General features: G+C 35.9%; 2 protein-coding genes across 4 annotated transcripts; both read right to left on the reverse strand.

The window, feature by feature from the left end:
* Positions 1-5,994: 5,994 nt before the first annotated feature.
* Positions 5,995-8,691, reverse strand: LOC126695382 (cyclin-U1-1). The gene is made up of 2 exons (XM_050392110.1): positions 8,012-8,691; positions 5,995-6,585 (listed from the first exon to the last, which is right to left on the reverse strand). The coding sequence occupies exons 1-2, from the start codon at positions 8,425-8,427 to the stop codon at positions 6,312-6,314; spliced, it is 690 nt and encodes a 229-aa protein (XP_050248067.1). The 5' UTR covers positions 8,428-8,691; the 3' UTR covers positions 5,995-6,311.
* A 460-nt stretch (positions 8,692-9,151) lies between these two features.
* On the reverse strand, positions 9,152-20,526 carry LOC126695381 (uncharacterized). Of its 3 annotated transcripts, none has more exons than XM_050392108.1 (14): positions 20,272-20,526; positions 18,920-19,042; positions 18,189-18,322; positions 17,815-17,853; positions 17,616-17,708; positions 17,396-17,512; positions 15,978-16,073; positions 15,173-15,286; positions 12,535-12,588; positions 12,127-12,174; positions 11,123-11,273; positions 10,752-10,917; positions 10,049-10,115; positions 9,152-9,720 (listed from the first exon to the last, which is right to left on the reverse strand). In XM_050392108.1, the coding sequence occupies exons 2-14, from the start codon at positions 18,999-19,001 to the stop codon at positions 9,463-9,465; spliced, it is 1,419 nt and encodes a 472-aa protein (XP_050248065.1). In that variant the 5' UTR covers positions 19,002-19,042; positions 20,272-20,526; the 3' UTR covers positions 9,152-9,462. The 3 variants fall into 3 exon arrangements, with proteins under 3 accessions (XP_050248065.1, XP_050248064.1, XP_050248066.1); XM_050392107.1 differs by having other exon boundaries at positions 10,049-10,118; positions 20,272-20,521; XM_050392109.1 differs by lacking the exon at positions 18,920-19,042 and having other exon boundaries at positions 10,049-10,118; positions 20,272-20,521.
* Between the last annotated feature and the right edge of the window lie 562 nt (positions 20,527-21,088).

Here is a 21,088-nt window from a genome sequence, read left to right on the forward strand (position 1 = left end):
TACAGGGAATAATGAGGCCATTTGCCATCCCAATTCTATTCTTTATCATTTTTATACGTTTGGTTTTTGATTTGGTCTCCATAAAGAAGACCACTTTGAGATCCCATCACCGCACCAAGTCATGCAATGCTCTGACTGATTGGGGGTTCCCAAGCCCCCGACAGTTCCAACTTAAGGGATTCATGTCTCTCGGCAATGCTACCTTGCAGCCATCGCCGATCCCTCTTCAGTTTTAGAATAACTGGTATTAGAGATTGTGCATCTCCTTTTCTACAATGATTCTTCTCCTTCTTCAAATATAAGCTTTCCCACCCTTTTAATCCCAGCAACTGGTAGTTGGACTTCAACTTTTAGGCTTTTGTTTTTCCCTTTTTCTCTTGCCATTTTCTTGAATTGGGCCTTTGTTTTCACTTTCCTTTTTATTTCCTCACCCTCAGATCCCTTATTTCTTTCATTAGTTTCAGTTGGGTCAGCCATTAGCTTGAGTGGGCTGGAGACTTCCATGGACTCTGTTCCCATTTGGGCTTGCTAGCCCGTTAGAGAGAGGGTGTCCAATGCTTCTTTGTCCTTTTTCAAATCTCTTGGTGGACCGTTGGAGGGAGCAGCTACCTCATCACGTGCCCCTGGAAATTGCGTGGTGCAGTGTCCCACCCGCATAGAGTAGTCTCATCCATTCCAATTTCTTGCTAACTGATTTGCCTTGAAGCCCGCAACATCACACATCTCCATATTTTTTTAATTTTCCTTTCCCTGGTTGCCGTCGCTACCTAAGCTGCCTTCACCACCATCCGCCGTTGAGGCATAGGAGTTTTTTGCCGTTGTTTGAATATTTTCCTCTAGTCGATCTTCATTACCATCACTCCGACCCTTACTGTTAGTGGATCTTGATTTTTTCGTCCCCCATTTCGAATTTCCCTGTGTTCGGAGCCAGTCACCATATTGTTTGGATGAGTTTTGTTGGTTCGTGATCTCCAAACAGTGCTTGTCATCGTGCCCCAGTCTACCACAATGGAAGCAGAAGGTAGGAAGCCTTTCATACTTGAAGTTTCCCCAGAATTTTTCACCATCTGCACTAGCTACCTTACCCCCACACCTAAGAGGTTTATCAAGTTGTAAATCTACTCTAATTCGCATAAATTTTGCTTGCTCTATCTGTCTTGCTCTTCTGTCTGACTCAATAAATTTCTCCAAACTTTTTCCAAGTTCTCTACCTACCTCATCTGAAGGGGAGTCCCCAAATCTGGACCCAGAAAGGGGAGTGGGTGAAAGTGATGTTTGTAACTGAGAGACCTTTTTTCCATCTGCATAGCAATAGGAGATTATTGTCAAAATTCCATGGCCCATTTTTTTCAACCCACTTCAATTGGTACTCAGCGCTGAATTTGAACTGTAGTGTATTGTTTCCCACATCTACAATCTTCAGGTCGGAGCCCATTTTCCACACTGATCTTAGCGTGTTCTTCAAAGCCCTTTGGTTTTGATGTCGATCTGATAGCAATCTACCAAAGAGGCTCAATGCACATTCCTCTAGAAGCTACGATTTACTCCTTGTTGTTATTGAGATTTCTTCTTCTTCCTCCTTTGTAAGATGGAAGTTGAGTAATCCTTCTACCACCGCTTGTTCCATGGCAACGTTAGGAGGGGGTGATGGGTAAACTCAAGGAAAAACCCAAACAGAGAAAGAGGGAGGGAATGCTCGACACTAAAAGACGAGAGGGAGAGAGCTCCTTTTCTGAGAGGAGAGGAAGAGAACTCCTACTTGGGAGAGAAAGCTATCCTCATTGGGTAAGTAATACTAAAGGATGAAAGTTCACTAGTATAAATACTAGAGTTGGTTTAGATCTCCAATTTTTAAATTACGACTAGATTACTTTTAATCTACTCAACTAAGTGTGGAATAAGAGTAATCAATGCGCAATCAACTAGGATTACTACCTAGTGCATGGGCATACATAATAAACAATTAAGTATAAAACACAAGAAGTAAAGGGAAGAGAAAAACAAATACAAGATAACACCGCGATGTGTTATCGAAAAGGAAAATCGAAGTTCTCGGCGTAAAAATCTCTTCGCAACCCTCCAAATTGAATTGATCCGCTAGTAAATAAGTTGGAGTACAAGGATTACAATATAGACTCTCCAAGCCTAGACTACCCTCTATACTTAGACCTTCCAAGTCTCAGCTACCAACGGGTTTCACCGAGCCTTGTCTTCACTAGCTTTCCGGATCCAGCAATTATCACTAATTGCATTCACCATAGAATGGCATGACCTAATGCTTCCCAAAAGCTCCAAAGCAACTCACAACACTTAGAATGTGTATGGTTTGTGTTTGGACTAAGAAACTCTCAAAAGATATGGAATTAAAGAGGGAAGAAAGTGAAGAAAACTAAGAGAAATGTGTAGAGGATTATAGGTATGCAATCTCTAACTCTCCATTGGATTTTTAGGGTTTTCTCTCTGAAACACTCCTTACAATTTCGTGGATAATGTGGGATTTTATAGTATGGGTAAAGAAATGAGTTAAATACACAAAATCTAGTTGTCAGTGCATCTCGCAAGTTGGCCAAGTAGCGAGCCACTCGCGAAATGCCCCTAGCACTTGAGTCGTTTGAACTTCCTCATGTGCTCTTCATATGGCCTTTCACGGGTTGCACTAGTCGCAAGATACTTTAGGGTTGTTTGGATTTCAAGTATTCCATCAAATTGGGTTTTCATCATCCATAACCCAAAATACCGTGGACCCCACCACAAGGTGCTTGTTTGGCTTACTCAATGATGTTTCCATTACTCAATTCTCTAGTTTTCGAGTGATGAGATACCAAAATTGAAAACAGAGAATAGAGTGAGATAGCATTTTTTGTAATTTTTAGCAACGAATGAGACCCACTGTTCAATGTCTTGTCTAATCACCAACTTTCTTTCTTCTTCTTCTTCTTCTTCTTCTTCTTCTTTTTTTTTTTTTTTTTTTTTTTTTTTTTTTTTTTTTTTACATCTGCTTCTCTATTTCTTCTTTTCTTTCTTTCTTCTTCTCTTCACGCCTACTACTCTCTTTCTTCTTTTCTTTCTTTCTTTCTCTCTTTTAGTGTTTAGCTTTTACTCCCAACGGCTCTCTTTCATACTAGACCAAACTCATTTGCATAGCCCAACATATCCCATATTTCTTCTTTTCCTCATCACAGCCCCATCTTCAGAGTAAACCCCTCAGCCTAGCCACATCCAGTGACGCATCTGATCTGATCCAACCTGTGGTGGCCCCATCTCAGACCAGAGAAGGACAATGGCGACACAGAACCCGCAAACCACCTACAGAGACCCAATTGTATGAACAGAGCCACATGTACCACCTACTGAGACAATAACATCTACGACATCAAAGACAACAAAATAAAATAAAATTTGAATCAAGAAAAAGACATACCCAGGTTGGAACAGTGGTGACCGAAACTCAAAGGGGGTAAGGATTGGACTGGGAATAGTGAACAACGACGAGTTCAAGCATCAAAGCAGTTGTTTATGGGTTAGATTTCAGTGATGAGGAGGGAGGAACAAAACCGGAGTTGCATTGGTGGGGTTGGCGTAGTTGGGTTTCGGAAATGTTCTAAAATTTTCAGTACAAGGGAGTGACGAACTTGGTTTTGGTAAAGTTGGGTTTTGGCTTTTAGAGTAAATGGGATGAGGAGGGGGCGAGTGGGGTTCTGATGGATTTCCTTGGCTGGGTTCATCGAGTGTTTTGGGATAAGATGTGGGCTGAAGGGAAAAAAGAGGTGAAATTGGTTTGCCTTGAATGTATACGCAGGTAGGCTAACCGTGAGCCCAACATGGTGCTCAAGTAGTGGGTCCCACAAAAAGTTAAAGTTTTTGAGTTATCAGAAGTTGGAAGCAAGTGCCAAACATGCCACCGAAGGAAGTTAGGGAATTTTCAGTGATAAGTGATGAGTTATAAAGTGATGAGTGATGATATTTTAGTGATGAGTGATGAGTGAGCATTTTTTTTCACCCAAACAGCCCCTTTGCCTTTATAGTTCTTCACCAATTTAAACACTATACCCATTACATTTAATCCCACAAACATACAGGTAAGTGATTGAAGAAATACAATCAAATTTAATAAGGAATTAAAGCCAACAAAACATAATTGAAAATCACAACTTTATAAAGGATAATACAAAATTCACAGACACTCGTGGCCACCAAGAGTATCATCATATATACAAGGACTCTACATTTGCTCAACCCATGTCCTTTAGAAGCCTCAATCTAAAGGACATTATATGGTCTAAATCACACCTCAGAGCTACTAAAATAATTGCACTTAAGAGCATTCATAGTAAGAAATCTAAAAAATATAGCTTTTAGCAACTTAAAAAGCTATTTTATCTATTTTAACAACTCACTTTACAATATACCCAACATCAAAGCATCTATTTTTTTAGCAACTCACTTAAAATAATATAAATAATTCATTAAAAAAAACAACAACCACAAAAAACAACAGCAACAACACCTCCACCGTTGCCCCTACTAGCCACAACCACAAACCACATCAGGGAGGAAAAAAAAAAAAAACACAACAACAACAACAACAGCCACAAACCAACAACCTTCCTCTTCCACTTCTCAACCCACAACCACCAACCACAGCAAAAACCAAAATAAAGAACACCAAATCGGGAAATCGTGACCCATTCCGCCTAGCAATGCCACCATTATCCAACCACCCAAATTAGGAAATCGAAGCACCATCACCGTGACTCACAGTTACCCACGTCCTAATTTCCCAAATCGAACCAATGAACCACTGCACCATGACCCACGAACCAATTGGACCACGAAATTAAACCCACTAAAAAATTGAGTGAAAGGGAGAAAAAGCTGGGCAAAGGGAGAGGGGGCTAGGCAGAGGGAGGTCTGGGCAATGGTGGCATCAGCTTGGCTGCATGAAAGAGAGACAGTGAGATAGAAGGCAGAGGGAGGGAGGGCTGCATTTATGCGTGAGAGAGATTGAGATGAAATAGGGTAAAAAGAGTCACGCGTGTGAGAGACTAATAAAATATTATCTGTTGCAAATAACTCTCAGCTAAAGTGGGCTGTTATCTTTAGCAGCCCACTGTAGCAATGAGTTAAAAAATTATAGCAATGAGTCAAAATAACAACTTTACTATAAGTGTGTTTTTGTTGCTAAAATGACTATTTAGTCATTTTAGCAACTTCAATGTAAATACTCTAACACAAAGAAAAGTTAGGGACAATCTAAATTTAAGAAGTTACTATAGCAATTTGGTAAAGAGATTTAGCAGTAGCCACCCGGTTGTTGCTTCAACTTAGGGGGTGGGGGTTGGGGGGGGGGGGGGGGGGGGGTGGGGGTGGGGAGGGTAAGATAACTTATTTGGGGTTCTACCCACCCCATTGCTATTGCTCTTAGCAATTTTTGCTTGTATATTTATATCAAAGGGACAAAGAGCATCGTTAAATACAAATAATTAATCTTAGCAAAACTTTCTTCCTCTCTGTCTCTTTTTGTTTGTCTATATGTGATTTGTCTTCACTTTCTTTTTTTTTTTTACTTTGGATTTTTTATTTTCATATACTCTTTTACTTAGCAAAACTAATTAATCCTAGAAACATTAATTAGTATTTTCGCATATTCTTATTTCAATTTATTTTATACTACGCATCCCCTCACTCAAGACACTGGCTCCATCCTTGAATCTAAAAGAAAGCATAATAGAATTGCCGGGTTCAATCATCTCGAGGGACCAAGACTCCCATGAAATCCTTCTCGACAGATTTTTAAATGGATTCCACATGCCAAACTCGCGAGACCGAACCTTTATCTCACTCGACCGAAATTGTACTCTCAGCAACACACAAAATTTAGCTCTTGAACCCTCAACCCAAATGCGAATGTACCCAAAAGAATACAAAATACATAGTTTTTGAACAACAGATACAAGTAAATTTGGCACGAAATATACCAACAATATACAAGACTTAGCAAAGAGTTTCAAGTGCATCAATTCATAATTAGAATTCCAACTAATTGATACTGGCAATTTGCACGGAATTTGAATTCCAAGTCAAATACACTAGTGCCACCAAATGCTCCCCACTCATTCTTTTTTGTGGCTTTAATATTGTGAACTTTAGTTCATCTCTTTCCTCTCTTTTTTCCCTCTATTTCGTCAATGTGATAAATCGACAGAGTTGAAGGCTTGAAGCACCCATCTTACATGATAATATGATGCAAACAAGAAAGAACAATTCAAGATTTTATAAACCAAGAGAAAGAAGAAGCAAAAACGTGCAGGTCAGTCCACTATCTGCGGTGGTGAAGAACTTTGTATGTCATCTACAGAGATTTCAGTCACATCGTCCAGAGCACTAGGAATTATTGCCCTTTCTATTTTCTGTCCTACGCCATTGAACATCATCTCTCTTTCCAAGTGCAAACAGTAGAACTCAAAAACTCGAGAGCTTACTGCAACTCCAAAATCCAACAGAGAGAGCAACTCTAATTCCAGCCTGTTTAACTCAGCATTGCTTACTCCCCCAACCCGAGCAAAAAATGCGTTGTTATAATGACTGAAAAATTGTAATCGAAGCAAAACAACATTATTATCATAACAATTGCGTGCTGTTTCATTTGTGGAGAACAAATTACAGAATCAAGCACATCAATGACGCTGCCCAAGGTACATGTTTTCCATATGCTTTCTTCAGCAAAATATATGCTGCACTTGTACTGTTGTTTTTGTAATAAGCAGCAAAACATATTATATAAATGAATTGTATGCAACATATGTGATGGATGATTCAATTACTTTGTTGACTTCGTAAGCATTATATGCAAGCAAGGGCGTAGCTATGTGTAAGGGTGGGGGGGCCATGCACCCCCCCCCCCCCCCAACAAATTTTGAATTTTTTTGAAATATATATATATATATATATATAATTATTTTAATATTTTCAAAATTTAGTCTAAAAAATAAGAGTTGGCCCCCAAATATTTGATTTAGTCCAATGATGCTCTTAAAAAAAAATTGGTCTAATAATTATAGAGACATAATATTATTTTTCACAATTCTATTTTTTATTGTAAAATATGCACTTATATCTATTAAATATTTGATAAAGTTTAACACCAAACATATTTGAATCTATATCTTTTTCAACCAGTTATGTGGCAATTAATAAGTCATTGACTCATTAAAAAAATAATGTCACTAAAACTATACATGAAATGTCTCTTTAGTTACTACATAATGGGTTAGAGCAAGATAACTACAAATATGTTTGAAGCCTAACTTATTCCTCTAAGTTTTGGATCATTCATATTTTTGAAAATTTCATTAGTTTAATTGAAAGATTTTTTACTTACTTTAGTATAAAATTTGATAATTTGTATCGAAAATGAAATTTTTTAAGAATTTTACTATAAAAATAGTAAAAAAGAATTTTATTTAATGTAAGATCACCACCAAACATAATTTTGATTGAAATTACTAAGCTCTTTTTGTTATTGTTTGGTGTGTATGTATATAACTTATCAAATAAAAAAGTGTGTATATAATAAAAAAGCGCATGTATATGGAATTGTCTTGATAAATATATTAGAGTTGCAACTTGACCCCTCCAAACAAAAATTTCTGATTCCGCCCCTGTATGCAAGGAAAATGTCTTTGTACCCCTTACCACACACAGCAAATGTGACAACATCAGAGTGCAGATATCTATGGTACAACACTACAAAGGAAGAGAACTTAGGCCACTTGTGTTTAAATGCATATATATTTCAATTGAATTTTAATTGTTACTTTCTTTGATGAATGGGTTTTAATTGTTACTCATAACACAAAAAAGAAGTTCAAATGAGCTATAACTCTCAAACTATCCCAAAGACCAAACCAACAAGGTAAGAAAACAAACCAAAGCGAGGAAGATGTATAAACCAGACAAGTCATAAGTAGGGACAAATGAAAATACCCCATTTAAGAGAGAGAGAGCTTACTCATCATCTAGCATCTTAGAAGCAACCATAACGCTTGTAACCAGCAACCTATGCACGTTCAAGGAAATGACGAGGGAGTCAGGGTGCCTATGCACTAGCCTGTCTATATACACATATCCAACCACAAAACAAGATGGACTACAATCCGTGAACTTGTATAACCTCTCCAGGTACTTTGGTATGCTTATATTTGGTGCTCTCACCCCATAAAACGCATTGAAGCTCTTCCCAAGCAGAGCCGAGCTCAAGCTCAGCTCATCCAGCTGCTGGCTCAGGCAGTCCCTGAGCCGGTCATTTCGAGCCACCAGCTTTTCTAGCACAGAAGACAATATGGTGAGCACTCTCGGCGTGCTCGTCTCAGCTAGGCTCGGCTCCAGCTGCCGACTATGGTGGTTGTACCCAACAGTAGTTAACATTTAGATTAGGCCATTGTGGTACTGGTAGTTTTAGTTTCATACACAAGTGTGAGAATGAATTTTGAGGCATCTGCTTCCACTTTGTACATGTTATCAGGATTGGAGGGTCAAGAACTGGGTTTTTGACACGTGTACTTGCTATTTTGTCACTCCTAGTCATAAGCTAAAAAAAATGGTGATTTAATATCAAGCAGATGCTATCTCAAAATAAATTAAGCAGTATATATCAAGTAGTTGGAATGGTATGCTGGTGGGAAGTTTTGTTTTTTGTTTTTTTTTTTTTTTTTTTTGAGAAACCTGGTGGGAAGTTGAGTGTTGATGAGGTAAGGTGATTTTGATTTTTGAACCACTGGATTTGAAGAGGTCCCATGTGTGTATCGGAATAAATCGAAAATGGATTTTATATGGACAACAACCGTTCATGAAATTAGTGGAGGAAACTATCTTGTCTGGCTTACTAGAAAACAAAGACTGTGATCGAGAGAAATGCATGCCCGTCATCATTGGTAGGGAATTTTCAACTTAATAGACACGAATTCTACGACTTTAATGTCGAATGCCTCATGCCGATACCTCCGTTAATCATGTAAGATGTCTTCCATATATCATGAAGCTGTGTAAAGTGGTCAGCGATTGTGGTGGTGGTGATGTAACGTTTTGGTTGTAATGGCAGGAGTTACTGTCCAGTCTGATATAAATTATAAAGCCAAATTGCAATCCAAGGTTACACAAATATGACCAAGTGATGATATATAAGAACAATGTTGAACTCTCTCATAAACTGCTCACATGGGAAGAAGAGCATTCTAATATTTTTTTTTTTTCCCACCAGTTAGAAGGGTACATCAATACAAAATTATATTGCAATTAATTGAATTGATACATATCGAGTAAATATTTAATGATTGAATTCCCTATTCTTTTATGAACAAAGGAAAATTGTAATATCTTTTGTATAATGAAATCCCAAATGGAAGGGTAATCCCCGATTGCCAAATCATTGTACTGAGATATCAAGGCAGGGTTTCTAGCTCGCTATACATTGTGCTCATTAGAAACAAGTAACTTCTCTTCCTCCTCTGTCAGGTCTTTTTCTGAGAGCTGAATGTTTGTCTTGGAGTTCATTTTATTCCATTCATTCTCTACACGAAAAAAAACCCATTGGAAGCGACGGAAAATCTCCAGGGCAGCAACTGCAAACACCGTAAGGTAATTATGGCGAAGATGGGCAGAAAGCTTGTATGTCCATGCCCAACGCAATACAAGATTGCTTCCCATCACCCAAAAATAAACCTGCAATCCAAGATACATATACAATTACGTCATGGAACCAAGTTTTACAACCTAGACCAATCACTGAATCAGTAAGAAGAGGTCATTTTGATCAGTGCACTAATCAAGAAATATTTACATTAAACTTTCTTAGCTTTCTGAAGAATTTTTAAGGTGGCAGTGGAGAGCCAGTCCCAACAATTAATTCAGGTCACATAGTATTGTACAGTTCAGACCAGTTCACTCTAGCTTTTTTGCCAGGGGGGAATTCTCCTTGTTGGTTCAGCTAGACATGCCAATATCATAAAGACATGACTCAAATACTAAAATAAAATAGGCATAGCCTTACCCATTTTCGTCCGTATAGCAGGTGTGAGAAGATGTGTGGTTTGCTGAACTTGAATATCCGAGTGAAGCTACTGGCAAAAAGAAAGGGATATTTATAGGCACTTCACCAAATAATATTCAAGAGAATCAAGACGTAACTTCTAAAACAGTGTTATCTGTGTTCTTATATGGACAGGATCACAGTACAGTTCAAGCACAAATATCAAACAAGCACACCTAAAAGAACTGTAAATTTATTTGAAAATTCACTTTCCAATCAAGTAACTTGCAACTTTATAATACTGCTCCAAGTCTTTTCTTCTTCTTTTTTCCTTCTAATTCTACTATATAACTTCACAATTTATCTCCAACACCCTCAACATAAACATTTTTTTTGATAGGTAAACATAAACATTTGCGACAACTAAATTCAAAATCACAGGGGCATGAGTTTTTATGCAGTGATACTATGACCTCCAAGATTTATGGAAACTGTATAGAATATAGCAAGGGCCAGGAAACATGCTCACTTGTGCCCACAAAATTGAGAGCTCAACTACTTTAGATTTCACATGCAAGGGCTATACAGTAAAAGCCAGCAGGAAAAGGATTTAATGTGTAAGCATTTTACGAAGGTTAATACCAAATAAATACAAAATCAAAGGGGTATGTTTAATTATGATGTGATATTGTGAAGATATAAACATTTGAGTCATTTGACATACCTCCAGTCCCAATCGCGGGTAACATCCCAGTAGAATGAGTACAAAGAGTTCAAAATACCAGAGATGAGCCAGAGAGGCCGATAAAAGTTTGTCCACCTATCAGGGAAGACATGATATTTAAGGGCTGATAGAAAAATCACTGGCACTGCGGTCGAATATTTTAAAGCTGAAACCATAAGCAAACAAAGTTACTATGATCTTGTAGCAATTAAGAGTAAAATATAAATGCTAAAGGACTAGATGCAGAAATCACTAATTGAAACATAAACGAGCAATATAATGGACAACCCAACATTACAATGTTCCAAAAGGCGTCAGACGATAAATAACACAGATGAGACAACATAAATGAGAATATCCTGAGATTTTACCATTCAGAAGGGTTGTTTTCTCCCCAGTATCCTTGTATTGTCGAAGACATTGGAAGAAACGAAAAAGATATGGTAAAACAAGAACAAAAGGAATTGCAAGGGAATGACTGCCACAAACAGAATCAGCTTCAAACCATGCAATAGTGGCAACCTGCTTGAATTTAGAAAAGATTTCTTAACAAACGAGAAGTGAAGCATCAAATTTATATCAAACCACTTTAATAAAAACAAGTGTAACTTGTTATAAGCATAAATTAAACTAAAAGGAAAAGCAACAGGCTCCACTAGAAATTTAGCAGCAAAGAGGCCAATAACCGGGGGTAATCAAGCTACTGGCAGAGGATTTTACATTGTACATTGTTCTCCCTTAACTGGTTTCCACACATCACTAACCTTGCTCATCAATATAACAATGTATCAGTTTGTACCGATTTTCTCACTGAATATCTCATGGGTGATTAATTAAGTTTCAGAGTTTTCTGCGTGCATCTTTTCATCCACCATAAATTTCTAGAAAATTGAGAAAAAAAATATATTAAGAGGTTCTGTTTATATACTTTCTCTGTACTCAACTTCACTTAGCTTTATCACGTTTCCCAGCAATATGGTATAGGCTACACCTCTCCATTCCACTTTATCAATTTGAAATGTGTTACAGTTTTGTACTAAAGGGAAAACAAACACCTTTTTCAAGTGAATCAATCTGGTTACACCAACAAAAAGTTTTGATATGTGTGTACCCAAGACAAAAACATAAAATAAGAAACATATAATGAGATTATCTAATTAACATTTGAAATTAAAAGAACCAGTGATAGAAGTAACAACCATGGGTTTCAATCAGGCGCAAAAAGATGACAATTTTATGACAACAAAATATTGTATATTAAAAAAAAAAACAAAAAAAAAAAAAAGAAAAAAAAAAAGAAAAAGAGAGAAGAGAGAGATGATTAGGGTAAATCTGTTAATATGCATAAAGCCCATCTCAACAACAATACACTGACCTGTCGATGGACCATTCGACATACTGAACGCTCCAAATCTGAGAAGACCTGCGCAAGAAGTGAAAAGTACAAGCACAATGAAAAAGGTATTGTGGCAAGTATATATCTTAAGATAGTTCTATCATTTTTTATGTATATCTGAAGATAGATAAACAATTTCCTGATTCTCACTCTCAAGAAAAGGTTAAACCTAGGTAGAATGTAACCCCATATTTACCCCTATCCTATACTCCACTGAAATAATGAACACATACATGTGTAGGCACATAAAATATGTGTATATTTATTATATTTAAGAAACCAACATAATCTTATTTGAAATGAAAATTATGTTATTGAAATATAAAACCATACAAGTGCATGGGATTTGACCTGGAAAATGGTTAAAGTAGACAAAGTGATGCATACCTTTGCCATGGAGGTCAAGATATCAGCCACAAAAAAATCAGAGAATGATATTGCCTGAGTTCACCAAACAAACATCAAATATTAACTACAGCACACTAGGAGAATAAGAAAATGTTTAAACCACAAAGACAACCCATACATTCCTCTCCTAGGCATTGTATGAAAATAAGAAAATGGATGAGGGGTGTCCCAGACTCTTATATTTCCAATGATAAGTTATATGATATTCTAGCATCAATGACCACACAAACCACAGTACCCATGCTGTTAAGGTTGTGGGGTTTTGTCCTGCCAGTATTTGTCACCTCAATATAGTAGTCATCTGTTTACCATGTGTAGGTTTCATTCAAGTATATTTGCACTAAAACAATGTTGGCTAACTCTTTACTTGACTATTTGACAAACAAAAGAAACATGAAAAGAAAATGAGTAATTTTATACATGATCGCTGGAGTGCATTTTAATGACAGTACATACTTCCTTTTTTAGGTAAGAACATTTTTTTTTTAATGGGAAATTTACCCACTCACCTTCACCTAGCACTTACAAGGGGAGGAGGTGCCAGTTGAGCTAATGCTCATTGGCAAGTAAGAATAATTTTATTAAGGAAAGACTACTTCATGAACAAAGACCACAAAGAAGCCTTAAGAATTACAAAGAAAGAACTATGTACAAAAAGGCAATGACTCTAAAATCGTCGCAATGGAATCACAATTCGTAATACCCAATGCGCGAGACCAATCAAATAAGGAACTAATAAAAGTCGCTAGCAATTGATTCCCTGTACTTTCCCCATCTTCGAATGTATGCTGATTGTGTTCCCTCCATATGGTCCACATCAAACATAATGGAATAATATTCCAAATATATGACAGATGGTTACCCATCCAATTTCTCCAATCAAACATAAGTTCAATCAACTTTTCTGATAAAACCTAGAGCTTCATAAAGCAAAGGCAGAAGTGCAATGTATCAATAGATGATCTACCATCTCCCCATTACACTAGCACATGCAACACCAACCTACTATATACCCCTCTTAATGAGATTATCACAAGTGAGTATCTTTCCCCATGCTACCGTCCAAATGAAAAAGGAGATCCTTTGCGGGACCATAACACCCCAAATGCCTTTCCAAGGGAAGTGTACAGCTTTTAGCCCCTAAGAGCATTATAGAAAGAGTGAACATTGAATCCTCCTCACTCTTCTTTAGCCTCCAACGCACTTGATCACTATTAGGGATATGGGAATCTAGAAGATGGAGAAATGAGGCCACCAAATAACTCCCAATCATTAAAATCCTGAAAGAATCGAACATCCCAACTCCTATCCCCACACACCTTCCCCGCCAGTGGTCTACCTCACCAACAAAGACTCCATTGAACCTTCTTTATCGGTGGAACAATCATACAGGATAGGAAAAGCCACCCTCAAAGGCTAATTACACCAAGTGTGATGCCAAAACTGGATCCGATTACCCAAGTCATCATCAAAATGTACTGTAAAAGCCTATTTCATCTCATCCTAAGGATCTTCCACAAATCATGAGAGTTTCTAACAGGTTTTGTACTCTAACCTTCCCAATATTCTCCGAACTTCATAACCACTACATGCCTCCATAAGCGTGTATCCTCTGCCACAAAATGCCAATGCTATTCCCCAACAGAGCTTGATTGAAGGTTGTAAGTTTCCTAATGCCCTTGCCTCCATTGGCAATAGGAGTAAAAACCTAATCCCATCCCACCACATGATGTTTAAACTCATCTCCCAAACCACCCCACAAGAAATTCCTCAGTAATTTCTCAATCCTAGTTGCCACATTAGTAAGGATAGTGAAAAAGGATAAATAATACATAGTTAAGCTCAATTATGTACTCTTCAATAATGTCAAGCTTCTCCAATATAGGGTTCCATATTGACTTTGAATTAAAAGAAGCCCCTAGCAGCATACCAAGATAAGTCATTGGCAAACAGTTATCAGCAGGATCAGTCTTGCTCTCAACCACACCCACCCAACCATCTCACTCTTACTCAAATTGGCTTTTAGGACTATCACCGCCACAAACAAGTAAGCACCATTTGAATCTAGAGAATCTGGTCAATTTTGCATCATAGAAAAGGACTGTATCATCAGCAAATAGTAAGTGTGAGACACCCAACCCATCTCCTATTGCATTACCTACCTTGAATCCCTTAAGAAGGCTTCCCTCCTCCATTCTCTTCAGCATCCTACTCAGAACTTCCATAAGGACCATAACCAAAAGGAAAAGGAAAGGGGATAAAGGATCCCACTAATTACATAAAGGCACTACTCCATAAAGTTACTAATCCTCTTAACACAAAATATCAAGTCAAAAAGTAAAAGTTTGCAAGAGTTATCATATTGAAGGAAAAAAATGTGAAGAATAACCTAATTTTTGTACTTGCTGTTAATTTCCCTTTAGAGGGTCATGGTCCCTCAATCAGCAATGACACACATGGGAACTCAAAAGACTCTAAAGATATATGAATTTTTGTTGATCTACATATTCTTTCAAAAACTATACTAAACAAAAGGCTTGAAACTATTCATCAATATGTAGAAAATACACAAACATTCTAGAAAGAGGAGAATAATATAACCCAAAAAAAAACTTGCCTGTAGGGGGAGAACTATTCGCCAAAGAGTTCTTAACAAGTAATAGCGGGATGATAAATAAAAAATATCAAATGGGAATATCAATATCATCACAACAGCACAATATAAGAGCACCTGCAGAGGAGTGCCATTAAAAGTTAGTACAATTGTAACAATTTCAATGTAATAGTAAAGGTATAACAAAAGATGAAGATCAATTGCTTGTCAATGAGATATTCAATATGGTATGAATATATTATGAAAATAAAGTAGTCTTTGTTATATACAATGCATGAACACTAAAACTAGACTAAACAGAAAATAAATAAATAAAAAGTAGAAGGAATCATTTATGGCATTATGCCTGGCAGGTTAGATCATCCAATCAGAGTTTGCTTTCTAATATAGATGAACTAATATTCAACAGTATGATCATTTCCTATGCAGAACCATATTAAAATCCAATAAATGCATGAAACAATACACCATATATAAAAGTTTTCAACATAATATTTGATTACCAGAAGGCCTCAATAAAGAATTCTAGGAAGTAAAGTACCCGATATAAAAATTACTTACTCCATCCTCCTCAATGCACATATAATCAACCCTAGAATAAAGCTCATATATGATTAACTTTTCACCACTCTAATGTGTGAGACATTTCAACACTTCTATGAAGCTTCTGCTTCCATGAGAAAATATGTTCAACATCCTTACCAAATATTACAATCAGGTTTTTACAGAGAAAAAGAGATTATCGGAATGAAATAATTAAACAAAATAGTCTGTCAATAATTTATAAGAGTGGATGCATCTATTACACTGGTTGTGATGCAGCCAAAGGTACTTCTCCATGAGAATAAAGATACAGATATGCTGTCATGCTAGTTGGGACAATAATAGTCATCCATGTGGCACACTGCAAATATCAAAAAGGAGGGTCATGGTTATTCTAGAAACATATACACAATACTAATATAAATAAATAAATATTGAATATAGATGAAGATAGAAGATAGAAGATAGAAAATGTCTAAGAACCTGCAATACATGAAAATTACAGTGAAAAGTCAAATCTGACAAAAGAGAAGTATAAGAGGACTGTTAATAGATGTTTGCTTTAAACTACAATAACAAGAATAATAATTATAGGGAAAAAAATTTGGCCTAATGATCAGAAATAGAATTTTCCAAAGTACTTTATCAAAAACCCAAAACTCACAAATCCGGAAATCCCAGAATTACCCATCAAAACAGATGGTCATGGCTATTCTAGAAACGTATATACAATACTAATATAAATAAAGAAATAAATACACACACTGTATTTAATAAGGTTTAAAAGAAGAGGACTATATAAATTATTTAAAGGATTGCATATTGAACATCTTTCATGTAAATGTGTAAACCCACACTACTCTATAATGAGAAACAAAAAATTAGCAAACCCGGCTTCTTGTATAATTCTTGCTTTACTAGTTATTAATTTATTATTTACAGTAAGGCTGAGTCAATGTTGGACCCTGAGTTTAATTTATAATAGTTTTCACCTAGTTTCTTACAGTTTCAAAATTGTGTTAAGACAGTTGCAAATAAATACAACAAGGAAAGTCACTAATGCTTTGATGACCAAAAGACATCTTGTTAAAACAAACTCATATTGCACAATTAAACTTATTCGTTTCTAATATAAGTCTTGTTCAACAACAACAACCAAGCATTAGTCCCAAAATATAATTAGTCTCATGGATTTGGTAACCTAAGTCCTAAGGTATTTTGGAGCGTTTGCTAACTGGAGGAGGGTATTTTAGTAACTTCTGTATGGAATATTAAAGGAATCAAAAGATTCTGCTAGGTGTTAACTTTGACGGTAGGGGGGGTATTTGCTTATTTCCAGTAGTTAAGGGGGTGAATTGTTAATTGCCCAATAGAGAAAGGAGAAGGTCTAATTTACCCTTCAAACTATTTCCACGTCCTATTGATGATAAATTGAAAAACATAAGATGTGTTAAAAGCTACAGGTTTATTTGGATGCCCTCGTCAACAAAAAGCGGGTGCCAAACCTGAAACTAAAATTTTTAAAATTGAAGAATCATATCCAAGAATGGAGATAGTTCACGTTTGGACACATTTCACATAGCATACTTATTATAATACCATATGGCAAAAGAATTGGTAAAAACCATTAGGCTAATGAAAGAAAAATGACAGAGTCAATGCATTGGCTGTTTAATATGATACCTTCCAAATTTCTCGGTGAGTTAGATGACTTTGATCAAGATCAAAAATTTTTGCATAACTGACATTGGCTTGGGAAAAAACCCATAAATTAATTCCCCAAAGCCAAACCATCAAAGTCTGCAATATCAAAATTACAAGAAATGTGTTACCAAAAGGATAAACAATGTAAGAATATGAAAGAATAGTCTACTCTCAATAAAATAAAATAACCAAAACTCACCACGAGTAGAAGAGGATTATAATACAAAAATGCCTCATATAGAAATAAATCCCGTAAGTCCACACTCATTCTCATAACGGAATCCCATCCAATCTGTGACATTCACATATGCCAAAAAAGAACATTCTGACGATGTGAAATCCAAGATATTTCCACTAGTACTCCTATCAATAGAAAAAAATACAAAAATGGAACTAACCTTGCAACAACTGAAACCCCAGACAAAGAATAGTAGTACCTGGACATAATTTAAATTAGTATCTGATAATATATATGAAAATCTGGAAAAGAAAACTGAACATAATAAAGCAGATTTTTGGGTAAAAATAAAAATGCAACTCTTCAAGATTATCGTGCACACAGGAGACAGAGTAGAGACAGAATCATTTTATATCTATTTCTGAATTATTCTCAGAACAAGAGCAATTACCATACTATGAATTTGAAAATTCAATCTTTAGTTAAGTCAAACCATTTCATAATTATCCACATCAACAATTAAAATCAAACTGAAAAATAATTAGAAGGAATTTAATAGTAGATAAAACAATGATACTATTCAAATAATGAAACCTTGAATCTCCATAATAAAATAGGCGATGGCATCATGGCGGCAGTGCTCATTGGTGTACTCGCACTCTTCAAATCATTTGTCTCCATTGAATGTGAGAAATCTTCCTCAACACCATTTTCCACCTCACCTGTAGCTGTGACATTCAACAAGTATAAGATGTACAAAAAAATCAACCATCAAGGTAATACAACAGGATTCATTGCAGTTTGACTCAAAACCATGCGGCCATTTGCCATGTCCACCATAAATTAAATTTTTGCAAGCAACATCTTATTGTTGGTTTGGGTTTTATTAGGGCAAAAGTACAATTGTACCTAAAAAAGGCAAGGTTTTTAAAAGTTGTACATAAGAATATAAGCTAATAAGTTATCAAAAATAATAATAATAATATTCCGCCCAGACATTTAATTTGATAATAATTTGCAATTCACCCCACCATCCAAATTAGTGTCAAATTTAACAAAGAAATGGGCTTGGTAGCACTAATCTGTCAAAATCAACAGATTAGTTCTTGTAATTTGCAATGTCCAGTCCGTTATAACTGGACAGTGGGGTACGCATTGCAAATTAATCTCAAATTAGGGTGTTAAATGTAAAAATTAATAGTTTATGGTAGAAATAGCAAATGAACCAGTTTAGGGTGTGGGTACCTACAAATGCAAGTAACCCTTCATTAAATATAAGGTAACAACTAAATGCTTATAACCCAAAGGCTTGTAACCAACAGTACCAAGATCAAAAACGACTGGTCTGCTTCCAGACTTCCTTAAGTGTGGACTATTGCTAGGAGCAGTCACAAGACCTCCAAACATAGATAAAGCTAGCAGATAGAAAATTTCTTTGACGACTTAGACTGCAATAAGTGAAATTACAGAGAAAAGTCAAATTTTACAAAAGCGAAGAATAAGAAGACTGTTAAAAGATGTTTACTTTAAAATGAAACAGACTATAAGGAACTTAGCTAAAACCCTAAAAAATAGGGAAATGCATTATTTAAAAAAATAATTTCTTTTTAAAGGTGATAATTAAGGTGTTATACTTGTAAAATATTGCACAATTTGATCTGTAGTTACTAATGTTTCCCCAGAATACATTCATCTTGGGGCCAATTATCTGAAGTTTCCAAAGAATACAAGAGACTCATAACACAAGTACAACAATGTGAGCTATTGAAATAGTGTGATTGTTGTACCCAGAAAATTGTAACTCAGCCTAATAAATTAATCAAGACACCATAAACTGAAATAAGATGTGAAGAACTCAACAATGAGAACACGCAATCTCAAAAGCATTTTTGAAGGGCTAACTTAATAACCTTTATTTATGAGAAACAAGATCCAGATGCACCCAAATTAGAGGTGTAAACCGAACCATCCTAATCAAAATTCCCAACACAAAGTGTGTGTGTGTGTGTGTAACAACCCAATATGGCTTTAATCATTGACTTAATTATCTAACTACCCCAGCCAGAAGAAGCCCTACAGCACAGCCTCGAATTTGCATCACGCAAACAAAACCCCAATATGTTATTTCAAATATATTGATACAACAACATCCACACACCCAATTTGTCCAGTAAAAAGATTAATTCAGCTGAATTGAGAATCACAGCATATTCAAAGTAGATAACAGTAATAAGTTCCCTCCAACACATCTACATAATTTTAACGATTCATGGACTTCCGGGTTCTCTCTCTCTCTCCAACATAATGTACTTGCAATTGACCAATCAACATAATTAACAAATGTTGTCAATCCAAAGCCATACAAAGTTGCAACAAACAATAGAAATGTCATAAAATCACTGCCTCCAGGACGTCAAAACTGCAATAACAAGAATTATAACATATATATATATATATATATATATATCTTTGTTTTGCGTTTGCTTTGATGGTCAGAAATAGAATTTTCCAAAAGTACTTCATCACAAGCCAAAACTCACAAATCCGACCATAATCCTAAAAACCCAGAATTACCCGTCAAAACCCAGTTCCAAAAAACCAAACAGTATTATAAAACAACAAGAGAAAAAGAAACAAACACATAGATAACAAGTGGATCAGATCCGAAGAGACATACAGCGAAAGGCTTTAAATGATCAATTGGTCTGCATTACATATGGCTCAGCGCAATGCGAACCTTATTCTTCTACTGGGTCCGCTGGATCTCTCTCTCTCTCTCTCTCTGTGCTTGAGCTTTGGTGCAAAAGGTTAAGAGAGTGGTTTGAGTATTAAGGGGCTAAGTAGAGGGATAACCGTAATACAACAAAAGTCTGAGGACCATTTTGCAAATTTAATCAGTTTGGGTTGGGAGGGCTGGAGGTTTCGGATTTGACTTCAAATTTTAAGGCGTGTTTGGTTTCGCTGTCGGAAACGTGTTTTTGGGTTGAAACTCTTGAAAGTGAAAAACATCAAAGGGGTCCTTACCATTTGGTCTCTTTAACGTAAGTGTGATAGCCATTCAAAGTGTTCCTTGTTTACATATATTTTAATTTGATAATAAAGAGATAAGGATATCCTCCCAATTAAATCATCAAAGGCTCTTCTATTTTTGTGAGTAAAGGTCAATAATTTGCATTTATTATAATTTGGAAATATATATTTTTATTTTTAAAACAATTAAAAATGATAAATTTTAGAAATAAGTAATAACTTTAATTTATTTTTTGAACATTTTAGGAAAAAAAAATCCTAAATGTTAGGAGTTCTCTTTTTGAGTTTAAAATGAAATTTGTTATTTGACATTTATGACCCTATTTCTAAATGAAGTTACTCTTCATTAATGAGGATCTTTTTGAACCACATAAAAGTCCAGTTGAAAAATATGAATAATTTTATATATAGTATAGATTTTTAGTTGATTTTGTATGGTTTATATTAGTTCTTAAAGATATTTG

Source organism: Quercus robur, chromosome 8 (assembly GCF_932294415.1).
Source record: "Quercus robur chromosome 8, dhQueRobu3.1, whole genome shotgun sequence".
NCBI lineage: Eukaryota > Viridiplantae > Streptophyta > Magnoliopsida > Fagales > Fagaceae > Quercus > Quercus robur.

Bases quoted from the DNA above. Each gene is read 5' to 3' on its own strand.
- LOC126695381 (XM_050392107.1), bottom strand. From the start codon at position 19,001: ATGTTTGGAGGTCTTGTGACTGCTCCTAGCAATAGTCCACACTTAAGG. The intron at 18,323-18,919 runs GTACTGTTGGTT...TGAATGTCACAG, and splicing joins ACCAGTCGTTTTTGATCTTG to CTACAGGTGAGGTGGAAAAT. The intron at 11,274-12,126 runs GTCAGTGTATTG...AAATTCAAGCAG, and splicing joins GTCGAATGGTCCATCGACAG to GTTGCCACTATTGCATGGTT.
- LOC126695382 (XM_050392110.1), bottom strand. From the start codon at position 8,427: ATGTTAACTACTGTTGGGTACAACCACCATAGTCGGCAGCTGGAGCCG. The intron at 6,586-8,011 runs GTAAGCTCTCTC...ACAATTTTTCAG, and splicing joins TCTAAGATGCTAGATGATGA to TCATTATAACAACGCATTTT.